Consider the following 19,244-nt stretch of genomic DNA (forward strand, 5'->3'; position numbering starts at 1 on the left):
AATATGCAAAATAAAATAAAATTTAAGTAAAAAGCTTATGTTTTGAAAAATGTATATATTATCCTAATCAAGATTTGAAATATATAAAAAGGTAGTTAAAACTGCAACATCACAAAACATTTTTGTGCCCTTGTAATAAATCCATTACTCCTTTCCCCCTAGTAAATCACTGACATAATTTCTATATCTTCTGTTATTCTAAGACTTCATATAAATGAAACTATGCAGTTTGTGCTTGATTTCTTTTTTTAACTTTTATTTAATGAATATAAATTTCCAAAGTACGGCTTATGGATTACAATGGCTTCCCCCCCATACCGTCCCTCCCACCCGCAACCCTCCCCTCTCCCACTCCCTCTCCCCTTCCATTCACATCAAGATTCATTTTCGATTCTCTTAATATACAGAAGATCAGTTTAGTATACATTAAGTAAAGATTTCAACAGTTTGCTCCCACACAGAAACATAAAGTGAAAAATAATAGATGATTTTTTAAATGATGATGAAATCAGATCAGACCTATTGTCATGTTTAATCCCAGTGAGAGTCAAGTTGGGTATTAAGATTTACTCATATCATGTGTACAAGACATAGCTTCTTATTTTTATTGACACAGAATATTGGTATCTGTTAATCAACAACAATATGATGCTTCAATTTATGTATATATTGGGGAAATATCAACACAATGTAATTAGTGTATTTGTCACTTTAAACTTCAAAAATGTTTTAATTTATTTTTTTCGGAGGCAGAGCAAGTGAGATACAGAAAGAAGGAGGGTGAGAGAGACAGACAGAGAGTGAGACAGAGAGAGAGAGAGAGAGAGAGAGAGGGTCCCATCCACAGGTGTACTTTTAAAATGCCTGCAAAAGGTGAGGCTGTGTTGGGCTAGTGCTAACGCCAGACTCTGGGACTAATCCAAGTCTTCCACGTGGATGGCCATAACCCATGCTGAGCCATCACTTACTACTTCCCAAGCTATACATTGCCAGAAAACTGGAGTCAGGAGCCAATGCCAGGAACTCCAATGTGGAATATAGATGTCTTAACCGTCATACAAAACACTCACTCCCAACATCAACTTTATTCTGAATAGTACAAGTGTACGTGGACAGGAAAAGGGATAAATAAATTGTGGCACAATCACACAATGAATTAAGCAGTGTATTGTTTGAAATTATGCAAAAGTTTATCTAGCTCTTCCGCTCTACAGATGTACTTGATCTTCTTAGCACTCAGTAGTTTCCAAGAAAACCTTTCTCTGTTTTTCTCTTGTGCCCTTGTTCCTAAACCTGTCCCTGAAATAAAAGAAACAAAAGATAAACAAGTGAGCAGACATAATGGATCTGGAGTTACATGAGAACATTAAGATTCATTTCACTATGGTTCATACCTCTCTTATACATGCATTAATACTTTTTTGCTTTTTTTAATTTATATTTAATAAGTATAAATTTCCAAAGTACAGCTTTTGGATTACAATGGCTTTTTCCCCCCCATAACTTCCCTCCCACCCACAATCCTCCCATCTCTTGCTCCCTCTCCCATCCCATTCACATCAAGATTCATTTTCAATTCTCTTTATATACAGAAGATCATTTTAGTATATATTAAGTAAAGATTTCAACAGTTTGCACCCACACAGAAACACAAAGTATAAAATACTGTTTGAATACTAGTTATAGCATTAATTCACATTGTACAACACATTAAGGAAATTATGGGATATGCACTCTGTAGAATACTATACAGCAATAAAAAAAACAATGAAATACAGGCATTTATACTTTTAAGCATCTTCAAATGGAAGTAGCACTGAATTAGCTTTCCCCTTTTAAAGATGACCTATATGGATACTTTGAAATCCCAATTGTGCCTAATTGGCACGCTGATTTAAAAGCAGGTATGGATTTTTTACATTGAATTATGTGCTAATGTTCTTCCTTTCTGCATACCTAAAAAAGTATTATTTTGACTCTATAGGGATATCTATTACATAACAGAAAATATTGTGGTAAAGGAAGCATTGATTTCATCTTGAGGTGAAAACTGATTGAAAGTTAAAACTATTGCAGTGATCAGTTGACATGCTACCTGTTCTCCCTTTAGTAAGCTTCAGCCATGAACTCAGCATTTTCTAAAGTGTCATTTTGGACAGAAATTTCTTCTTTAAAGCATACTAATGAAGTAGTTCTCTTTATACTTTTCATTAGATAAAACTAAACTACTTGCCTATGCTGAATTTGCATCAGTCTTCAAAGGTCAGCCACAAGAATTGTAAAGTGAGAACATAACTGCCAAATAAATTTATTCATCTTGTCTCAATGTTCTAAGCAAGCTAAGGATAAAGTAAAAATTTCTGGAAAGAGATTGAGCATTTGGAGATAGCAATAATACATTTGTTGCCCATACCTGCATATATGTTTTATCATAGGGAAAGATGTGAGATATATGTATTGGCATTGATTGAATGAATAAGAAGTTTTGCAATGTTAGTAGCTTAATTAGTTTCTTTACATCTTTTATAGATGCAATTTTCTTTCACTATATTTGGAATATCAATTTTTTAGAATGAAAATTTGAAGGTTTATATGGGAAAGGTGAGATGGCATACAAAATATGCAATTTTGTAAAGGATAGATTTTTTAAGTGATGCTGGAATATTTCTTTGGGGTAATGTCAGAATCAGCCTCTATTAGCAGAATATTCTTTAAACTTAAATGGAGTTACTTATGTGGATTTAGTCAAGTATCCACACTGACCCAAGTACAGGTTTTGGCAACAATGTTTTACAATATTGTCCCAAAACTCATTCATTCTTTTTTAAAAAATATTACATATATAATGTGAAAATTTTGATATATTTCATGTATACGGATTTAAGAGAATAACGATATGCCCACCCTACCTTTCTTCCTTATTTTTCTTTAAATTTTTACAATGACATACTTTCAGTTTATTTTATAATCACAAGCTTAATTCTCCACTAAAGGAAGAATTCAATGATTAGCAAGTAGCAAAGCCATTATTCCTCAAGAATATGGACAAGTTCTGAAGACAATGATCAAATCTCAAAATGCAATTTTTTGCTCATATACATGACTTTTTTGTTCTCTGTACATTAGTTACCACAAATCAGAGAAAATATGTGATATTTTGGGGGGCCTGGCATGTATCACTAGGCATAGTGGCTTCCTGTTGTATCCATTTTGTTGCAAAAGACAGGATTTCATGTTTTTTATTGCTGAGTAGTATCTCATAGTGTATATACATGATACTTTCTTAAGTCATCAATTGATGGATGTTTGAGTTGATATGGAGTTGACTCCATATCTTAGCTATTGTGAATCGAGCTGCAATAAACATGGGTGGTACAGATAACACTTTTGTAACAGGGCTTCATTTCCTTTGGGTAAATTCCCAAGAGTGGGATGACTGGGTCGTATGTTAAATTGTTTTCAGATTTCTGAGGAATCTTTATCCTGTCTTCCCTAACAGGTGTACTACTTTACATTCCTACCAAAAGTGTTTTAGGGTACCTTTTACACCATATCTTTGCCAGAATTTATTGTTTTTGATTTTTTGATTATATCAATTCAAACTGGGGTGAGGTGAACTGCATTGTCATTTTGATTTGCACTTTTTGGAGGGTATTGATCCTTTCCATTTTTTCATGTGTCTATTGGCCATTTGAATTTCATCCTTTGAAAAATGCCTATTCATGTTCTATTCATGGGATTGTTTGGTTCTTGTTGAGTTTCTTGAGCTCCTTATAGATCCTGGATATTAATCCTTTATCAAATGCATAAATTGCAAATATCTTCTACAATTCTGTCACTTGCTTCTTCACTGTATTGAGAGTTTCTTCTGCAGTGCAGAAACTTCTTAATTTGATGTGACCCTATTTGTCTATTTTTGCTTTGTTTTGCCTGTGCTTCTGGGATCTTTTCCAAGAACTCTTAGCCTATTCAAATGTCTTGCAGTTTCCACAATGTTTTCATCTAGTAATTTCATGGAATCAGGTCATAGATGTATATTCTTGAACCATTTAGAGCTGATTTTTGTATAAGTTACAAGGTAAGGGTCTTCCTTCATACTGCTCTATGCATAGATCCAATTTTCTCAGCACCATCTGTTGCAGATTGCCATTTCTCCAGGGACTGATTGTAGTTCCTTTGTCAAAGATTAGTTAGTTGTAGCTGTGTGGATTAATTTCTGGGATTTCTACTCTGTTCCATTGGTATATATGTCTATTTTTGTGCCAGTATCTGACTGCTTTAATTATAACTTCCCTGTAATATGTCTTCAAATATGATACTGTGGTGCCTCTAGCTTTGTTTTCATGGTTTAAGATGGCTTTATCTATTCAGGATCTCTTGTGTTTCCATAAGAATTTTATTATCTTTTTTTTTCTAAGTCTGAGAAAAAAGCTTTTGGTTTTTTTCATTGGGATTAAAATGAATCTGTAAACTGCTTTGGGTGTTATTGACATTTTGGTGATATCAATTCTTCCAATCCAAGAACATGGAAGATTTTCCCATTACTTTCTGTTATCTTCAATTTCTTCCTTTAATGTTTTGTAATTTTCACTTTAGAGAACTTTGACATCCTTGGTTAAATTTATTCCAAGGTACTTAATCTTTTTGTAGCTACTTTGAATGGGATTCGTCTTAGAAGTTCTTTCTCAGCCATGGCATTGTCTGTCTATACAAAGGCTATTGTTTTTTTTGTGTTAATTTTATATCCTGCCACTTTACCAAATCTTTTATGAATTCCAAAAGTCTCTTAGTGGTGTCTTTTGGGCCCCGTACACTTGGAATCATATTTTTGCAAATAGGAATACTTCAACTTCCTCCTTTCCAATTTGTATCCCTTTAATTTCTTTTTCTTGCCTAATTGCTCTGGCTAAAACTTCCAGAACTATATTGAATAGCAACGGTGAGAATGGGCATCCTGGTAGGGTTCCAGATCTTAATGGGGATTCTTCCAACTTTTCCCCATTCAATAAGATACTGATGTGAGATTGTCATACATTGCCTTGATTGACTTTGGGAGTGTTTCTTCTATATCCAACTTGCTTAAAGTTTTCATCATGAAAGGATGCTGTATTTTACCAAATGCTTTCACTGCATCTTTTGAGATAACCATATGGATTTTGTTCTTTAGTACATTAATGTGATGTAACACAGAAAACCATGAATTCTTTCTAACCCATAAAGAAATATTTATTAGCTTTTCCTCAGAGTTCTCAATTCAATAATTCCATTTGATGATTCAGAAAGCAGATCACTTGTTCATAAACCTGTAAAATTTTCCTGCATATAGGGCCTGCATTGTGGCATAGCAGTTACAGCAGTTGCCTGTGATGCCAGCATCCCATGTGGGTGCTGGTTCATGTCCTGGCTGCTTCATTTCCTATCCAGCTCCCTGTAAGTGACCTGGGAAAATAGCAGAAGATGGCCCAAGAGCTTGCACCCTTGCACCCACGTGGGAGATCTGCATGAAGCTCCTGCCGCCTGGTTTCATCCAGGCTTAGCATTGGCCATTGCGGCCATTTGAGGACTGAATCAGTAGATGGAAGACCCCTCTCCCTGTCTCTCCCTCTCTCTCTGTAACTCTGACTTTCAAATAAATAAATAAGCCATATTTTCCTATATATTTATTGGCTTTTAGAACACCCATGATTAAAACACCATAGCAAAACTTTGATGGTTCAGATATTTTCACAGACCTAATCATCTAAATTTAGTTAGATACAGACATTTATTCACATTTGTAAATAACTAGGGTATTCCTTTTACAATTATTGTCTTGTGCAAATCTATGTGGCAATCCAAATCGGTTCAACCACCATGAATAACAGAAAAGAAATTTCTCAAAAACTAAACATAGATCTATCATATGAGAATCTGTCCCACGTTAGGATAGACATCCAAAGGAAATGAAATCAGTGTATGAAGGAGACATCTGCACTATTCATAATAGCCAATCTATTGATGGAAGAACAGATAAAGAAAATGTGGTATACATACACACCATGGGATAGTATTCAATCATTAAAAATGAAATCCTGATATTTGCAGCAAAAGAAATGGAACTGGACTTCATTATGCTAAGTGAAATAAGCTAGACAAATATCTTGTGTTCTGTCTCATATATGGAAGTTAACATTTCACAAGGTCAAGGTGAATTTAGAATAGTGATTACTATCATCAAGAAAGGGTGGGAAGGAAGAAAAAAGGAGCTTAGTTGACAAGTACCCAAACACAGACAGATTGAAATTACAAGTTCTGGAGTTCCATAGAACAATGGGGTGACTATAGTTTACAATATTAGTGGAGGAACGGAGTTGGGATGTTCCAAACACAAAAAAAGATAAGCGAGTGGAAAGGCTAGTTGCCAGGTAGACAGGTTTATGAGATGTATAGGTGTCCTTTAAAAATTTGCAAGGTATTACATATTAATCAAAGTTTTCTTTCAAATAATTTTTAAAAACTATATAATAAATATTTAGCAAAGATTAAAATTGAGTAATCAATTGCAATGGTAATACTTAATACATGGTGTTTAAATTCATTGTTAAATGGGGAAACATAAAAGATTTGGTTTCAAATATTTTGGACTCCAAATACATATCCTAATTTCATTGGCTAGCACTCACAAAAAAAATCCTGATCCTCATTAATCATAATTCAAATAGTTTATTGAATAATTATATGTAATCATTTTATAAATTATAAAATTGTATATATAATAGGAATAATTTATACGTATATTTATTATATATGTATTTCATACAATAAATATAAAATTGTAAACAAAGTGATTTCATAGATACATATCTTATAAAATAACTCCATGTATTACTACATAAGAGACAAGCAAAAATTAACCAGGATATTCTATTATTCAGTTTCATGAGGTTAGAGTTTGTAGCAGTCTTCATATTCTGCTAAATGATGTCGTAATTCCACAGCCTTGTTTCATGGAAAAGGGCTACAAGGGATCTTACCTTTTCTCCATGTCTTCAATAGTGTCGGGAAGTGGAAGATTGAAGGTCTCTGGAAGAAAGTAGACACATATGGAGGCTGCTATAGGGAAGATCCCAAAGAGAATCATAGGAAGGTGCACAAAGTAACTTCTTGTTGCAAGTACTAAAGCAGAAAATATTGCGGCTGATCTGGTAGTAAGATTAAAAATGCTCTGTAGAGTTAACCTTCAAAGAGAGAAAACATTTCTTGAAATATTTGAGCTTATGAGTTCAAGTCTTTCAAGTTTTAATTCATGTACATTACATATACAACATACTTGCTAACAAATCCCATATCATGCAGTCTTCATGTTATACATAATTTTGCTATTTCCTTAGCAACTCTATAAGGAGTTCAAAGTGATGTCCTTTATTTTATACAGGATGTCAGCCCACATGTCATGTTCAATTTTCTCATTTGTAAAATGGAGAAGACACAAATCCACTCAAAGATAACATAGCACATTGTTGGAGTTACTTGATAAAATACAAGATAACAAATTAAATTTGAATTCCAGATAAGCAATGAATAACAGTTAATATGAGTAAGCAGCTTGAAATATTTCTATATTTATTCATTTATGATAAAGAAGTTATCTATGTGAAGTTTAAAATTAAATAATTTCTAATCCCTTCTGCCTACCCTCTCTTCCTTCCTGCTTTCCTCCCTCCTTCCTTCTTTTAGCAACCCTAAACATATATGAATGCTCATTGTTTATTCTAATATCAACTATTACAATACGATTAATAGTTCATGTTATCCTAATATATCACTTCTCCAGAGAAAATAGTATAAAGCAGCCATTTCACGAGGCCAGCAGTGTTCACAGCAGTTTAAACTGTCACTTGAGATCTGGCATCCCACATCAGAGTCCTGGGTTAAGTCCCCGATGCTCCCATTCCCATCCAATGCCCTGCTTATTCGCCTAAGGAGGTAGTGGAAGATGGCCCAGAAAAATCAGACCCCTGCCACCCATGTGGGAGACCCAGATGGCTCTCTAATAGTTTGGCCTGACCCAGCCCTGTCTGTTGCGCCCATTTTGGGAGTGAACCAGCAGGTGAAAGATCTCTCTCTCTCTCTCTCCCCTACCCCAATGCATCCTTCCAAATAAGATCTTTAAAAAAGAAACTTTAAATGTTTTTTTCTCATTTAATTTTTATAAAAATCCGTAAAATATGTCAACATATATTATGGTCTTTATTTTGTAGAAGAGAAAATAGAGCCTTAAAGAGTGACCAAAACCCATAAAGTCACTCAGAATTATACACAGGATGATCTAGGGCTCGAGTTCAGGGGGGAAATTGGAGATGATGATGAAAAGGTACAAAATTTCAGTTACAATAGAGAAACAAGTTCTGGTATCTACTAAACAGAAAAATGTCTATAGTTAACTTCTGTATAATTAAAGTTTATTAGAGGGTTAATTTTATATTGAGTGTTCTTACCACAGACAATAATAACAAACAGTAATAACAATGGGACAAGAGGAAATTTTGGGAGATGATGGATATTTGTGGCCTAGTGGTGGTGATGTTTCTACTGGTGTATCATTAACCCAAAACTCATATGGTTATAGACATTAAACCTACATGGCTGTTTATATTTCAATCATATTTAAATAAAGTAGCATTTAAAGCTATTTTTTCATGCAAATCCAATTCTTTATGTATGTCACCATCTTTTGTCTACTGATTGTTAACATACAACATGATAGATATTTCAGAAATTCTCTGTAAAGAAATGAAACTATTGTGTGTTCTTTTTTTTTAAACTTTATTTAGTAAATATAATTTTCCAAAGTACAGTTTATGGATTACATTGGCTTCCCCCCCCATAACTTCCCTTTCACTCGCACCCCTCCCATCTCCTGCTCCCTCTCCCATTCCATTCACATCAAGATTCATTTTCAAGTATCTTTATATACAGAAGATTATTTTAGTATATATTAAGTAAAGATTTCAACAGTTTGCACCCACACAGAAAGACAAAGTCTAAAATACTGTTTCAGTACTAGTTATAGCATTAATTTACATTGGACAACACATTAAGGATAGAGATCCCACATGAGGAGTAAGTACACAGTGACTCCTGTTGTTGACTTAACAAATTGACACCCTTGTTTATGGTGTCAGAAATCTCCCTAGGCTTTAGGCATGAGTTTCCAAGGCTGTGCAAGCCTTTTGAGTTCGTTGACTTCGATCTTATTTAGACAAAGCCATAGTCAAAGTGGAAGTTCTCTCGTCCCTTCAGAGAAAGGTACCTCCTTCTTTGATGGCACCGTTCTTTCTACTGGGATCTCACTTGCAGATCTTTCATTTAGGTCCTCTTTTTTTTTTTTTTTTCAGAGTGTCTTGGCTTTCCATACCTAAAATACTTTCATGGGCTCCTCAGCTAGATCCGAATGCCTTAAGGGCTGATTCTGAGGCCAGAGTGCTGTTTAGGACATCTGCCATTCTATGAGTCTGCTGTGTATCCCACTTCCCATGTTGGATGGTTCTCTCCCTTTTTTATTCTATCAGCTAGTATTAGCAGACACTAGTCTTGTTTGTGTGATGCCTTTGACTCTTAGACCTATCAGTGTGATGAATTGTGAACTGAAATTGATTACTTTGACTAGTGAGATGGCATTGGTACATGCCACCTTGATGGGATTGTATTGGAGTCCCCTCACACATTTCTAACTCCACCATTTGGGGCAATCCCGATTGAGTATGTCCCAAATTGTACACTCCTCCCTCTCTTATTCACACTCATATTTAACAGAGATCACTTTTCAGTTAAATTTAAACACGTAAGAATAATTGTGTGTTAATCACAGAGTTCAGCCAATAGTACTAGAACAAAAATAATACTAAAAGGGATAAAGTGTTAAATTGTACATCAACAGTCAGGACCAGGGCTGATCAAGTCACTGTTTCTCACAGTGTCCATTTCACTTCAACAGGTTTCCTCTTTGGTGCTTGGTTAGTTATCACCGATCAGGGAGAACATATGATATTTGTCCCTTTGGGACTGGCTTAATTCACTCAGCATGATGTTTTCCAAATTCCTCCATCTTGTTGCAAATGACTGGGTTTTGTTGTTTTTGACTGCTGTATAGTATTCTATAGAATACATGTCCCATAATTTCTTTATCCAGTCTACTTTTGATGGGCATTTGAGTTGGTTCCAGGTCTTAGCACTTGTGAATTGAGCTGCAATAAACATTAAGGTGCAGACAGCTTGTATGTTTGCCAGTTTAATTTCCTTTGGGTAAATTCCAAGGAGTGGTATGGCTGGGTTGTATGGTAGGATTATATTCAGGTTGCTGAGGAATCTCCAGACTGACTTCCATGGAGGCTTAACTAGTTTGCATTTCCACCAACAGTGGGTTAGTGTCCCTTTTTCCCCACATCTTCGCCAGCATCTGTTGTTGGTAGATTTCTATATGTGAGCCATTCTAACTGGGGAGAGGTAGAAACCTCATTGTGGTTTTGAATTGTATTTCCCTGATTGCTAGTTATCTTGAGCATTTTTTCATGTACCTGTTGGCCATTTGGATTTTGTCTTGAAAAATGTTTACTGAGGTCCTTGGTCCATCTCTCAAGTGAATTGTTTGTTTGTTGTGGAGTTTCATGATCTCATTGTAGATTCTGGTTATTAATCCTTTATCTGTAGCATAGTTTGCAAATATTTTTTTCCCATTCTGTCAGTTGCCTATTCACTTTCTTGACTGTTTCTTTTGCAGTACAGAAACTTCTCAATTTGATGCAATCCCAATAGTTAATTTTGGCTTTGACTTCTGTGCCTCCGGGGTCTTTTTCAAGAAGTCTTTGCGAGTGCCAATATCTTGCAAGGTTTCTCCAATGTTCTCCAATAATTTGATGGTGTCAGGTCATAGATTTAGGTCTTTAATCCATGTTGAGTGGATTTTTGTGTAAGGTGTAAGGTAAGGGTCTTGCTTCATGCGTCTGCACATAGAAATCCAGTTTTCCCAGCAACATTTATTGAATAGACTGTCCTTACTCCAGGGATTGGTTTTGGATCCTTGACCAAATATAAGTTGGCTGTAGATGTTTGGATTGATTTCTGGTGTTTCTATTCTGTTCCATTGGTCTATCCATCTGTTTCTGTACCAGTACATGCTGTTTTGATTACAACTGCCCTGTAGAATGTTCTGAAATCTGGCATTGTGATGCCTCTGGCTTTGTTTTTGTTGTACAAGATTGCTTTAGCTATTCAAGGTCTTCTGCATCTCCATATGAATTTCAGCATCATTTTTTCTAGATCTGAGAAGAATGTCTTTGGTATCTTGATTGGTATCGCATTCAATCTATAAATCGCTTTTGGGAGAATGGACATTTTGATGATGTTGATTCTTCCAATCCATGAGCATGGAAGATTTTTCCATTTTTTGGTATCCTCTTCTATATCTTTCTTTAAGATTTTGTAATTCTCATCGAAGAGGTCTTTAACATCCTTAGTTAAGTTTATTTTAAGGTATTTGGTTGTTTTTGTAGCTATTGTGAATGGGATTGATCTTAGCAGTTCTTTCTCAGCCATGGCATTGCTTGTGTATACAAAGGCTGTTGATTTTTGTGCATTGATATTATATCCTGCTACTTTGCAAACTCTTCTGTGAGTTTCAATAGTCTCTTCATAGAGTTCTTTGGATCCCCTAAATAAAGAATCATATCATCTACAAAAAGGGATAGTTTGACTTCTTCCTTCCCAATTTGTATTCCTTTAATTTCTTTTTCTTGCCTGATGGCTCTGGCTAAGACTTCCAGAACTATATTGAATAGCAGTGGTGAGAGTGGGCATCCCTGTCTGGTACCAGATCTCAGTGGAAATGCTTCCAACTTTTCCCCATTCAATAGGATGCTGGCCTTGGATTTTTCATAAATCGATTTGATTGTATTGAGGAATGTTCCTTCTATACCCAGTTTGCTTAGAGTTTTCATCATGAGAGGGTATTGAATTTAATCGAATGCTTTCTCTGCATCTATTGAGATAATCATATGGTTTTTCTTCTGCAGTCTGTTAATGTGATGTATCACATTGATTGTTTTGCGAACATTGAACCATCCCTGCATACCAGGGATAAATCCCATCTGGTCTGGATGGATGAATTTTCTGATGTGTTGTTGTATTCTATTGGCAAGAATTTTATTGAGGATTTTTGCATCTATGTTCATCAGGGATATTGGTCTGCAGTTTTCTTTCAATGCTGCATCTTTTTCTGGCTTAGGGATTAAGGTGATGCTGGCTTGAAAGAAATAATTTGGGAGGATTCCCTCTTTTTCGATTGTTCTGAATAGTTTGAGAAGTATTGTAGTTAGTTCTTTTTTTATTTTTTTTATTTTTGACAGGCAGAGTTGACAGTGAGAGAGAGAGAGAGACAGAGAGAAATGTCTTCCTTTACCGTTGGTCCACACTCCAATGGCCGCCATGGCCAGCGCGCTGCGGCCAGTGCACTGGGAGCCAGGTGCTTCTCCTGGTCTCCCATGCGGGTGCAGGGCCCAAGCACTTGTGCCATCCTCAACTGCACTCCTGGGCCGCAGCAGAAAGCTGGACTGGAAAAGGGGCAACCGGGACAGAATCCAGTGCCCTGAACCGGACGACAACCCGGTGTGCCGGCACCGCAAGGTGGAGGGTTAGCCTATTGAGCCGCAGCACCGGCCAGTTCTTCTTTAAATGTCTGGTAGAATTCAACAGTGAATCCATCTGGTCCTGGGCTTTGCTTTGTTGGGAGGGCCTTTATTACTGTTTCAATTTCTGACTCAGTTATGGGTCTGTTTAGGTGTTCTGTTTCTTCCTGGTTCAATTTAGGTAGGTTGCATGTGTCCGGGAATCTATCCATTTCTGATAGGTTTCCCTGTTTGCTGGCATACAAGTCCTTGTAGTAATTTCTGATGATTCTTTTTATTTCTGTGGTATCTGTTGTTATGTTTCCTTTTTCATCTCTGATTTTATTGATTTGGGTCTTTTCTCTTCTTTTTTTTTAGTTAGTTGGGCCAATGGGGTGAAAATTTTGTTTATTTTTTCAAAAAACCAGCTCTTCATTTGGCTGATTTTTTTGTAATTTTTTTTTTTTTCGATTCAATCCTATTGATTTCTTCTCTGATTTTAATTATTTCTCTTCTCCTACTAGATTTGGGTCTGGTTTGCTGCATTTTTTTCTAGATCCTTGAGATGAATTGAAAGCTCATTTATTTGGTGCCTTTCCAATTTCTTGATGTAGGCACCTATTGATATAAACTTTCCTCTTAACACTGCTTTTGCTGCGTCCCATAAGTTTTGGTATGTTGTGCTGTTATCCTCATTTACTTCCAGAAAGTTTTTGATTTCTCTTTTGATTTCTTCTATGACCCAGTGTTCATTCAGGAGCATGTTGTTCAATCTCCATGTGTTTGCATATGCTCTAGGGATTCCTGAGTTGCTAATTTCCACCTTCATTCCGCTGTGGTCTGAGAAGCTGCATGGTATGATTCTAATTCTTTTAAATTTGCTGAGACTTGCCTTATGGCCTAGTATGTGGTCAATCCTAGAGAAGGTTTCATGTACTGCTGAGAAGAATGTAAATGCTTTATGTGTAGGATGAAAAGTTCTGTAGATATCTGTTAGATCCATTTGGGCTATAGTGTCATTTAAATCTACTGTATCCTTGTTGAACTTCTTTCCGGTTGATCTGCCTATTTCTGAGAGTGGAGTGTTGAAGTCCCCCAGTACTATTGTATTGGAGTCTAAGTCTCCCTTTAAGTCCCTTAACATATCTTTTAAATGAACCAGTGCCCTGTAGTTAGGTGCATATACATTGATAATTGTTATATCTTCCTGTTGAATTGATCCCTTAATCATTATGTAGTGTCCCTCTTTGTCTCTCTTAACGGTTTTTGTGGTAAAGTTTATGTTGTCTGATATTAAGATGGCTACGCCCACTCTTTTTTCATTTCTTTGGCTTGATATATCTTTTTCCAGCCTTTTACTTTCAGTCTGTATGCATCTTTGTTGGAAAGATGTGTTTCTTGTAAGCAGCAAATAGATGGGTTTTGTTCCTTAACCCAATCAGCCAATCTGTGTCTTTTAACTGGACAGTTCAGGCCATTAACGTTCAATGTGACTATTGGTAAGTAGTAACTTTGCCCTGCCATTTCCCAAAGATATTTTCCAATATATGTTTTGAACTTCCTGTGATCTTTTGCTGTGAGGTTTCCTTCCTTTACCTTCTTTCATATTGATGACCGTGTTTCTGTGTGTTCTTTAAGGGAATAGAATCTCCCAATACATATAAAAGGGTATTCTATAGGAGATTTCTTTCCCTCACATAAATGGAGAAGCACGAAGTCGCAACTGATAACAAGACTTTTGTCTTCCAAGAGCATGGATATTTAGTAAGAGTGACAGATGGATTTTGTCATGGTTAACTTAAATTGTGCAGTGTTAATAGGAAAATTAAATTAAATATCTACAGCAAAATAAATAATTAAGCATGAAATTCAAAAATATCCACACCCAAAGCAAAAATTAAAATAAGTATTTTCCATATTTATTTTTCCATGTTGTCTATAAATTCTGCCAAATATCTCAGGACACTTTCATTGGCAAAAACAACATGTTACACACTAATAAAGACAAAGATATGATGACATTATGACTAGTATTGCATACAACTCTACCCCGAAATCTCTGTGTGACTAACAAGTTTAAAACTACTATAACATAGACAGAGTTGGGAAAATGTTGCAGAAAAATTTGGTCCACTAAAAAATTCTGCCTATATAATGAAGGGTCAGGCATTGTGGTGCAGAGGGGTAAGCCACCACTTCATATGCCAATATCCTAAATAGGTGCCAATTTGATTCCTGGATGTTCCATTTCTGACTCACTTCCCTGCTACTGTGCCTTGGAAAGCACCAGAGGATGGTCCAAGGGATTGAGCCCCTGCAGCTAGGTGGGAGACCAAGATTAATCTCATTCCCGGCTTCAGCCCGCCCCAGCCAGACCACTGGGACCATTTGCAGAGTGAACCAGTAGGTAAAAATCTCTTTCTCTCCCTCTTCTTTTCCCTCTCTCTCTTTCTCTCTCCCTCCCTCTCTCTTTCTCCCTCTCTCTCTCTCTCTCTCATTCTGTCTATCAAATGAATAAATAAATCTTTAATTTTTTTTACTTTTATACATATATTTTTATATATGGAATTCTGCCAAGGACAGCTCAAATGCCAATCATTTATTTGTAAACATCTTTTGAAATACAACTTAAAGTGAATTTTATTTTACTCATTTAAGTTCTTGGAAACTTCCAACATCATTCAGTATATCAAATTGGACCATTTTCAATTTCTTTCATTACCTGAGTGTTGTTGGCACAAGTTCATTTGAGAAAGCTATGTATATCATTACAAAGGATGCAAGGGATGTCTTCACCAAGAGAAAGATAATGAGACGCAAAGTGGCCATATCTATAAACAAAGATTGTGGAATAAAAATAGAGATTATGTCAACATTAATTATTCATTGTATTTTCAAATATTTTCTAACTGCTACTAGGAAATTATCCGGAATCAAGCTTTCACAAACAGTTTCTAACTAAGTAAATGCGAAACAATTAGGTTTTTACAATAAACAGAAAAAAATTCAGAACATTATTAAAACTAGAAAGAAGACCCTAAAATGGATTTGTGGTACAAAAACAGAAAGAAAATAAGCAAGAATAATCCAGAGTTTACAAACACTACAACCCTTAATCTGAAGAGACAACAGAAAAGTAGAAAGACCAGGAATAAAAGTACCCCCAAAGAGGCTGGAAACGTGAAGTCCAAGTCCCAGAATAGCCTTAGCTGCTGCCAGAAACTCAGCTGTCCCCATAGACACACTGAAATCAGAGGACTAGAGAGAAATACATTGGCCTTCATATACTCCCTGATCTTGAAATTTTCATTGATCAAATAATCTGATACACAGTAAAAAAAAAAAAAAAAAAAAGAGATTGAGAACAAGGAATTGCTGAGCTGAGACTTCCTACTGATTTAAGTAAAGCTCAGATGATGAAAGCATTCATAGTGCTCAGGGTCAAAACTTACAACACATTTCAACACCAGTTTTATTCCAAGTAAACTAGTCAAAGTATACCTTTCATTTACTAATTATCTAATAAGCACATCCTATTTCTCCATTACTACATCTGAAGATCTATGTCTTCTGTTTAATGAATTTAACATACTTGAAATTATAATGATTACTAAGAAAAAGTATTATTATTAAATAATATTAAATATTATTAAATATTAAATAATTAAATATTAGAAACTTGTCAATGGATACACAATGTAAAGTGAAATAAACTCTGACATAAATAATGGGAAGTATGTAGAGAGTAAAAGGTTAGAGCTTTCACATTCAGCTGAAGTTTTTATCAACTTAAATAGACTATGATAGCTGTAAGAATTTTAATGCCAGCTTTATGTAAGATGAAGTATATCGCTTAAAAATCATCAAACCAGAAAATAAATATAGCAAGTGAGACACAAGAATGGACCAATAACAAATAAGGAGACTGACTTAGTATTCAAAAGTCAACCAATAAAGAAAAGCCCAGGACCATGCTTTCCAGGTGAATTTTATCAAGCTTTTTTAAAAGAGCATCAACTCTTCTTTAATTTTTCTATAAAATTCAAAAAGAGAAAATATCTCTGGACTAAGTCAATGAAACCAACATGAACCATAAGAAAACAAAATTACAGGTTTTTATTCCAGATGAACATATATTCAGAAATCTTCAATAAGGTGGACATTCTGCACAGAAGTTAAGATGTCACTTTGGGATGCTCTTGCCCTATATCAGAGTATTTTTGTTCAAGTCCTGGCTATGCTTTCAATTCCAACTTCATGTCTTTGTGAACACTGGGAGATAGCAGGTGACGGCCTAAGCATTTTGGTCCCTGTCTTCCATGTGGGAGACCCTGACTGAGTTCTGGGCTCCAACCTTTGGCTTTGACCAACCTTGGTTGTTGAGGGAATTTGGGGGAACTAACCAGCCATGAAAGATTCTCCCTCTATCTTTAAAAATATATCTTTTTCTTTTTTTAAATTTAATTTTTTGAAAAAGTTTTATTCATTTATTTATTTGAAAGTACACAGAGAGAGAAGGAGAGGTAGAGACAGAGAGAGAGGTCTTCCATCTGCTGGTTCACTCCCCAATTGGCCGCAACAACCAGAGACTCGCTAATCTGAAGCAAGGAACCAGAAGCTTCTTCTGGGTCTCCCACATGGGTGCAGGGGCCCAAGGACTTGGGCCATCTTCTACTACTTTCCTAGGCCATAGCAGAGAGCTGGATCGGAAGTGAAGCAGCCAAGACTCGAACCAGAGCCCATATGGGATGCCAGCACTACAGGAAGCAGCTTTACCCACTACAACACAGCAGCAGCTCCTCTTTTTAATTTTAAAGACAGTTTAATGGCCAGTGCTGTGGCACAGTAGCAGGTTAAGAAGCCACCTGTGACCCAGGATGCCCTATCAGAGGTCCAGTGGTGCTGGTCCTGGTTGTTCAGCTTCTGATCCAGTTCCAAAATACTGCATCTGGGAAAGCACAGAGGGTGGCACTGGTGTTTGGAACCTTGCCACCAATGGATCCAGATGGAGCTCCTGTCTCCTGCCTTCAGCCTGGGCTAACCCTGACCATTACAGCCATTTGTGAAGTGAACCAATGGATAGAAGATAGATTCTCTCTCTCTCTCTCTCTCTCTCTCTCTCTAATTCTCCCTGCCTCCATCCCTGTAACTCTGCCTTTCAAATAAATCCTTAAAAAAAGAACTTTATTGGAATACTATTAGCTGAAAAGTGAAATATTCTGTAATCAAGTGCTCATCTATCTCTTACCACCTCAAAAATCACTTTTCAAAGATTTATTTATTTATTTGAAAGTCTGAATTACACAGAGAGAAGGAGAGGCAGAAAGAGAGAGAGAGAGGTCTTGCATCCCCTGGGTCACACCCCAGTTGACAACGGCCAGAGCTGCGCCGATCCAAAGCCAAAAGCCAGGAGCCAGGAGCTTCTTCCAGGTCTCCCACGTGGGTGCAGGGACCCAAGGACTTCGGCCATCTTCCAATGCTTTCCCAGGCCATAACAGAGAGCTGGATCAGAAGTAGAGCAGCCAGGACTTTAACCAGTGCCCATATGTGATGCCAGCACTGCAGACGGTGGCCTTACCCACTACACCACAACACCGGCCCCATCATACCACCGCAAAAATCAGATTCCAATTATACATTGATCTCCTTTTCAAAATATCTTTCAATCATATTTTCTGTTCTCATTATCTTGTACAACTTCTTTCCCTTTCTTTGTCAAGCAAACCCCCATTTATCTGTAATGACTACACTCAAATCCCATATGGAGAGACTCCTCAAAAGTAAGTTTGTAATTAACACATTTCTCCATAATGCATTGGTACCAAACACATGGTGCTACTACAGCGTTCACAGACATATTTTTTTAAACCAGTGGTTTGTACTGCTTGATAAATGATAGTTCAAACACTTATCTTTCTTTTTTTAATTTTTATTTAATAAATATAAATTTCTAAAGTACAGCTTTTGGATTACAGTGGCTTCCCCCACCCCCAATAACTTCCCTCCTACCTACAACCCTCCCATCTCCCTCTCCCTCTCCCATTCCATTCACATCAAGATTCATTTTCAAGTATCTTTATATACAGAAGATTGTTTTAGTATATATTAAGTAAAGATTTCAACAGTTTGCACACACACAGAAAGACAAAGTCTAAAATACTGTTTCAGTACTAGTTATAGCATTACTTCACATTGGACAACACATTAAGGACAGAGATCCTACATGGGGAGTAAGTACACAGTGACTCCTGTTGTTGACTTTTAAACAATTGACACTCTTGTTTATGGTGTCAGTAATCACCCTAGGTTCTTGTCATGCGTTGCCAAGGCTATGGAAGCCTTTTGAGTTTGCCACCTCCGATTTTATTTAGACAAGGTCATAGTCAAAGTGGAAGTTCTCTCGTCCCTTCAGAGAAAGGTACCTCCTTCTTTGTGACCCGTTCTTTCTACTGGGATCTCACTCACAGAGATCTTTCATTTAGGGTTTTGTTTTTTGTTGTTTTGTTTTGTTTTGTTTTGCCAGAGTGTCTTGGCTTTCCACACCTAAAATACTCTCATGGGCTCCTCAGCCAGGTCCAAATGCCTTAAAGGCTGATTCTGAGA

The 19,244-nt window shown here is 36.3% G+C and overlaps 1 protein-coding gene across 2 annotated transcripts in view; it reads right to left on the minus strand.

The window, feature by feature from the left end:
• Positions 1-228: 228 nt before the first annotated feature.
• Positions 229-19,244, minus strand: part of LOC100349650 (solute carrier family 22 member 22) — a 33,676-nt gene continuing 14,660 nt past the window's right edge. For both annotated transcript variants that reach the window (XM_008255868.4, XM_008255869.4), the window contains exons 9-11: positions 15,364-15,472; positions 7,014-7,217; positions 229-1,299 (exon numbers count right to left, since the gene is read on the minus strand). In XM_008255868.4, coding sequence (XP_008254090.2) covers positions 1,230-1,299; positions 7,014-7,217; positions 15,364-15,472 — 383 coding nt within the window. In that variant the 3' untranslated portion in view covers positions 229-1,229. The remainder of the gene's footprint in view (positions 1,300-7,013; positions 7,218-15,363; positions 15,473-19,244) is intronic.

The sequence above is a fragment of the Oryctolagus cuniculus genome, chromosome 6 (assembly GCF_964237555.1).
Source record: "Oryctolagus cuniculus chromosome 6, mOryCun1.1, whole genome shotgun sequence".
In the NCBI taxonomy this organism is placed as follows: domain Eukaryota; kingdom Metazoa; phylum Chordata; class Mammalia; order Lagomorpha; family Leporidae; genus Oryctolagus; species Oryctolagus cuniculus.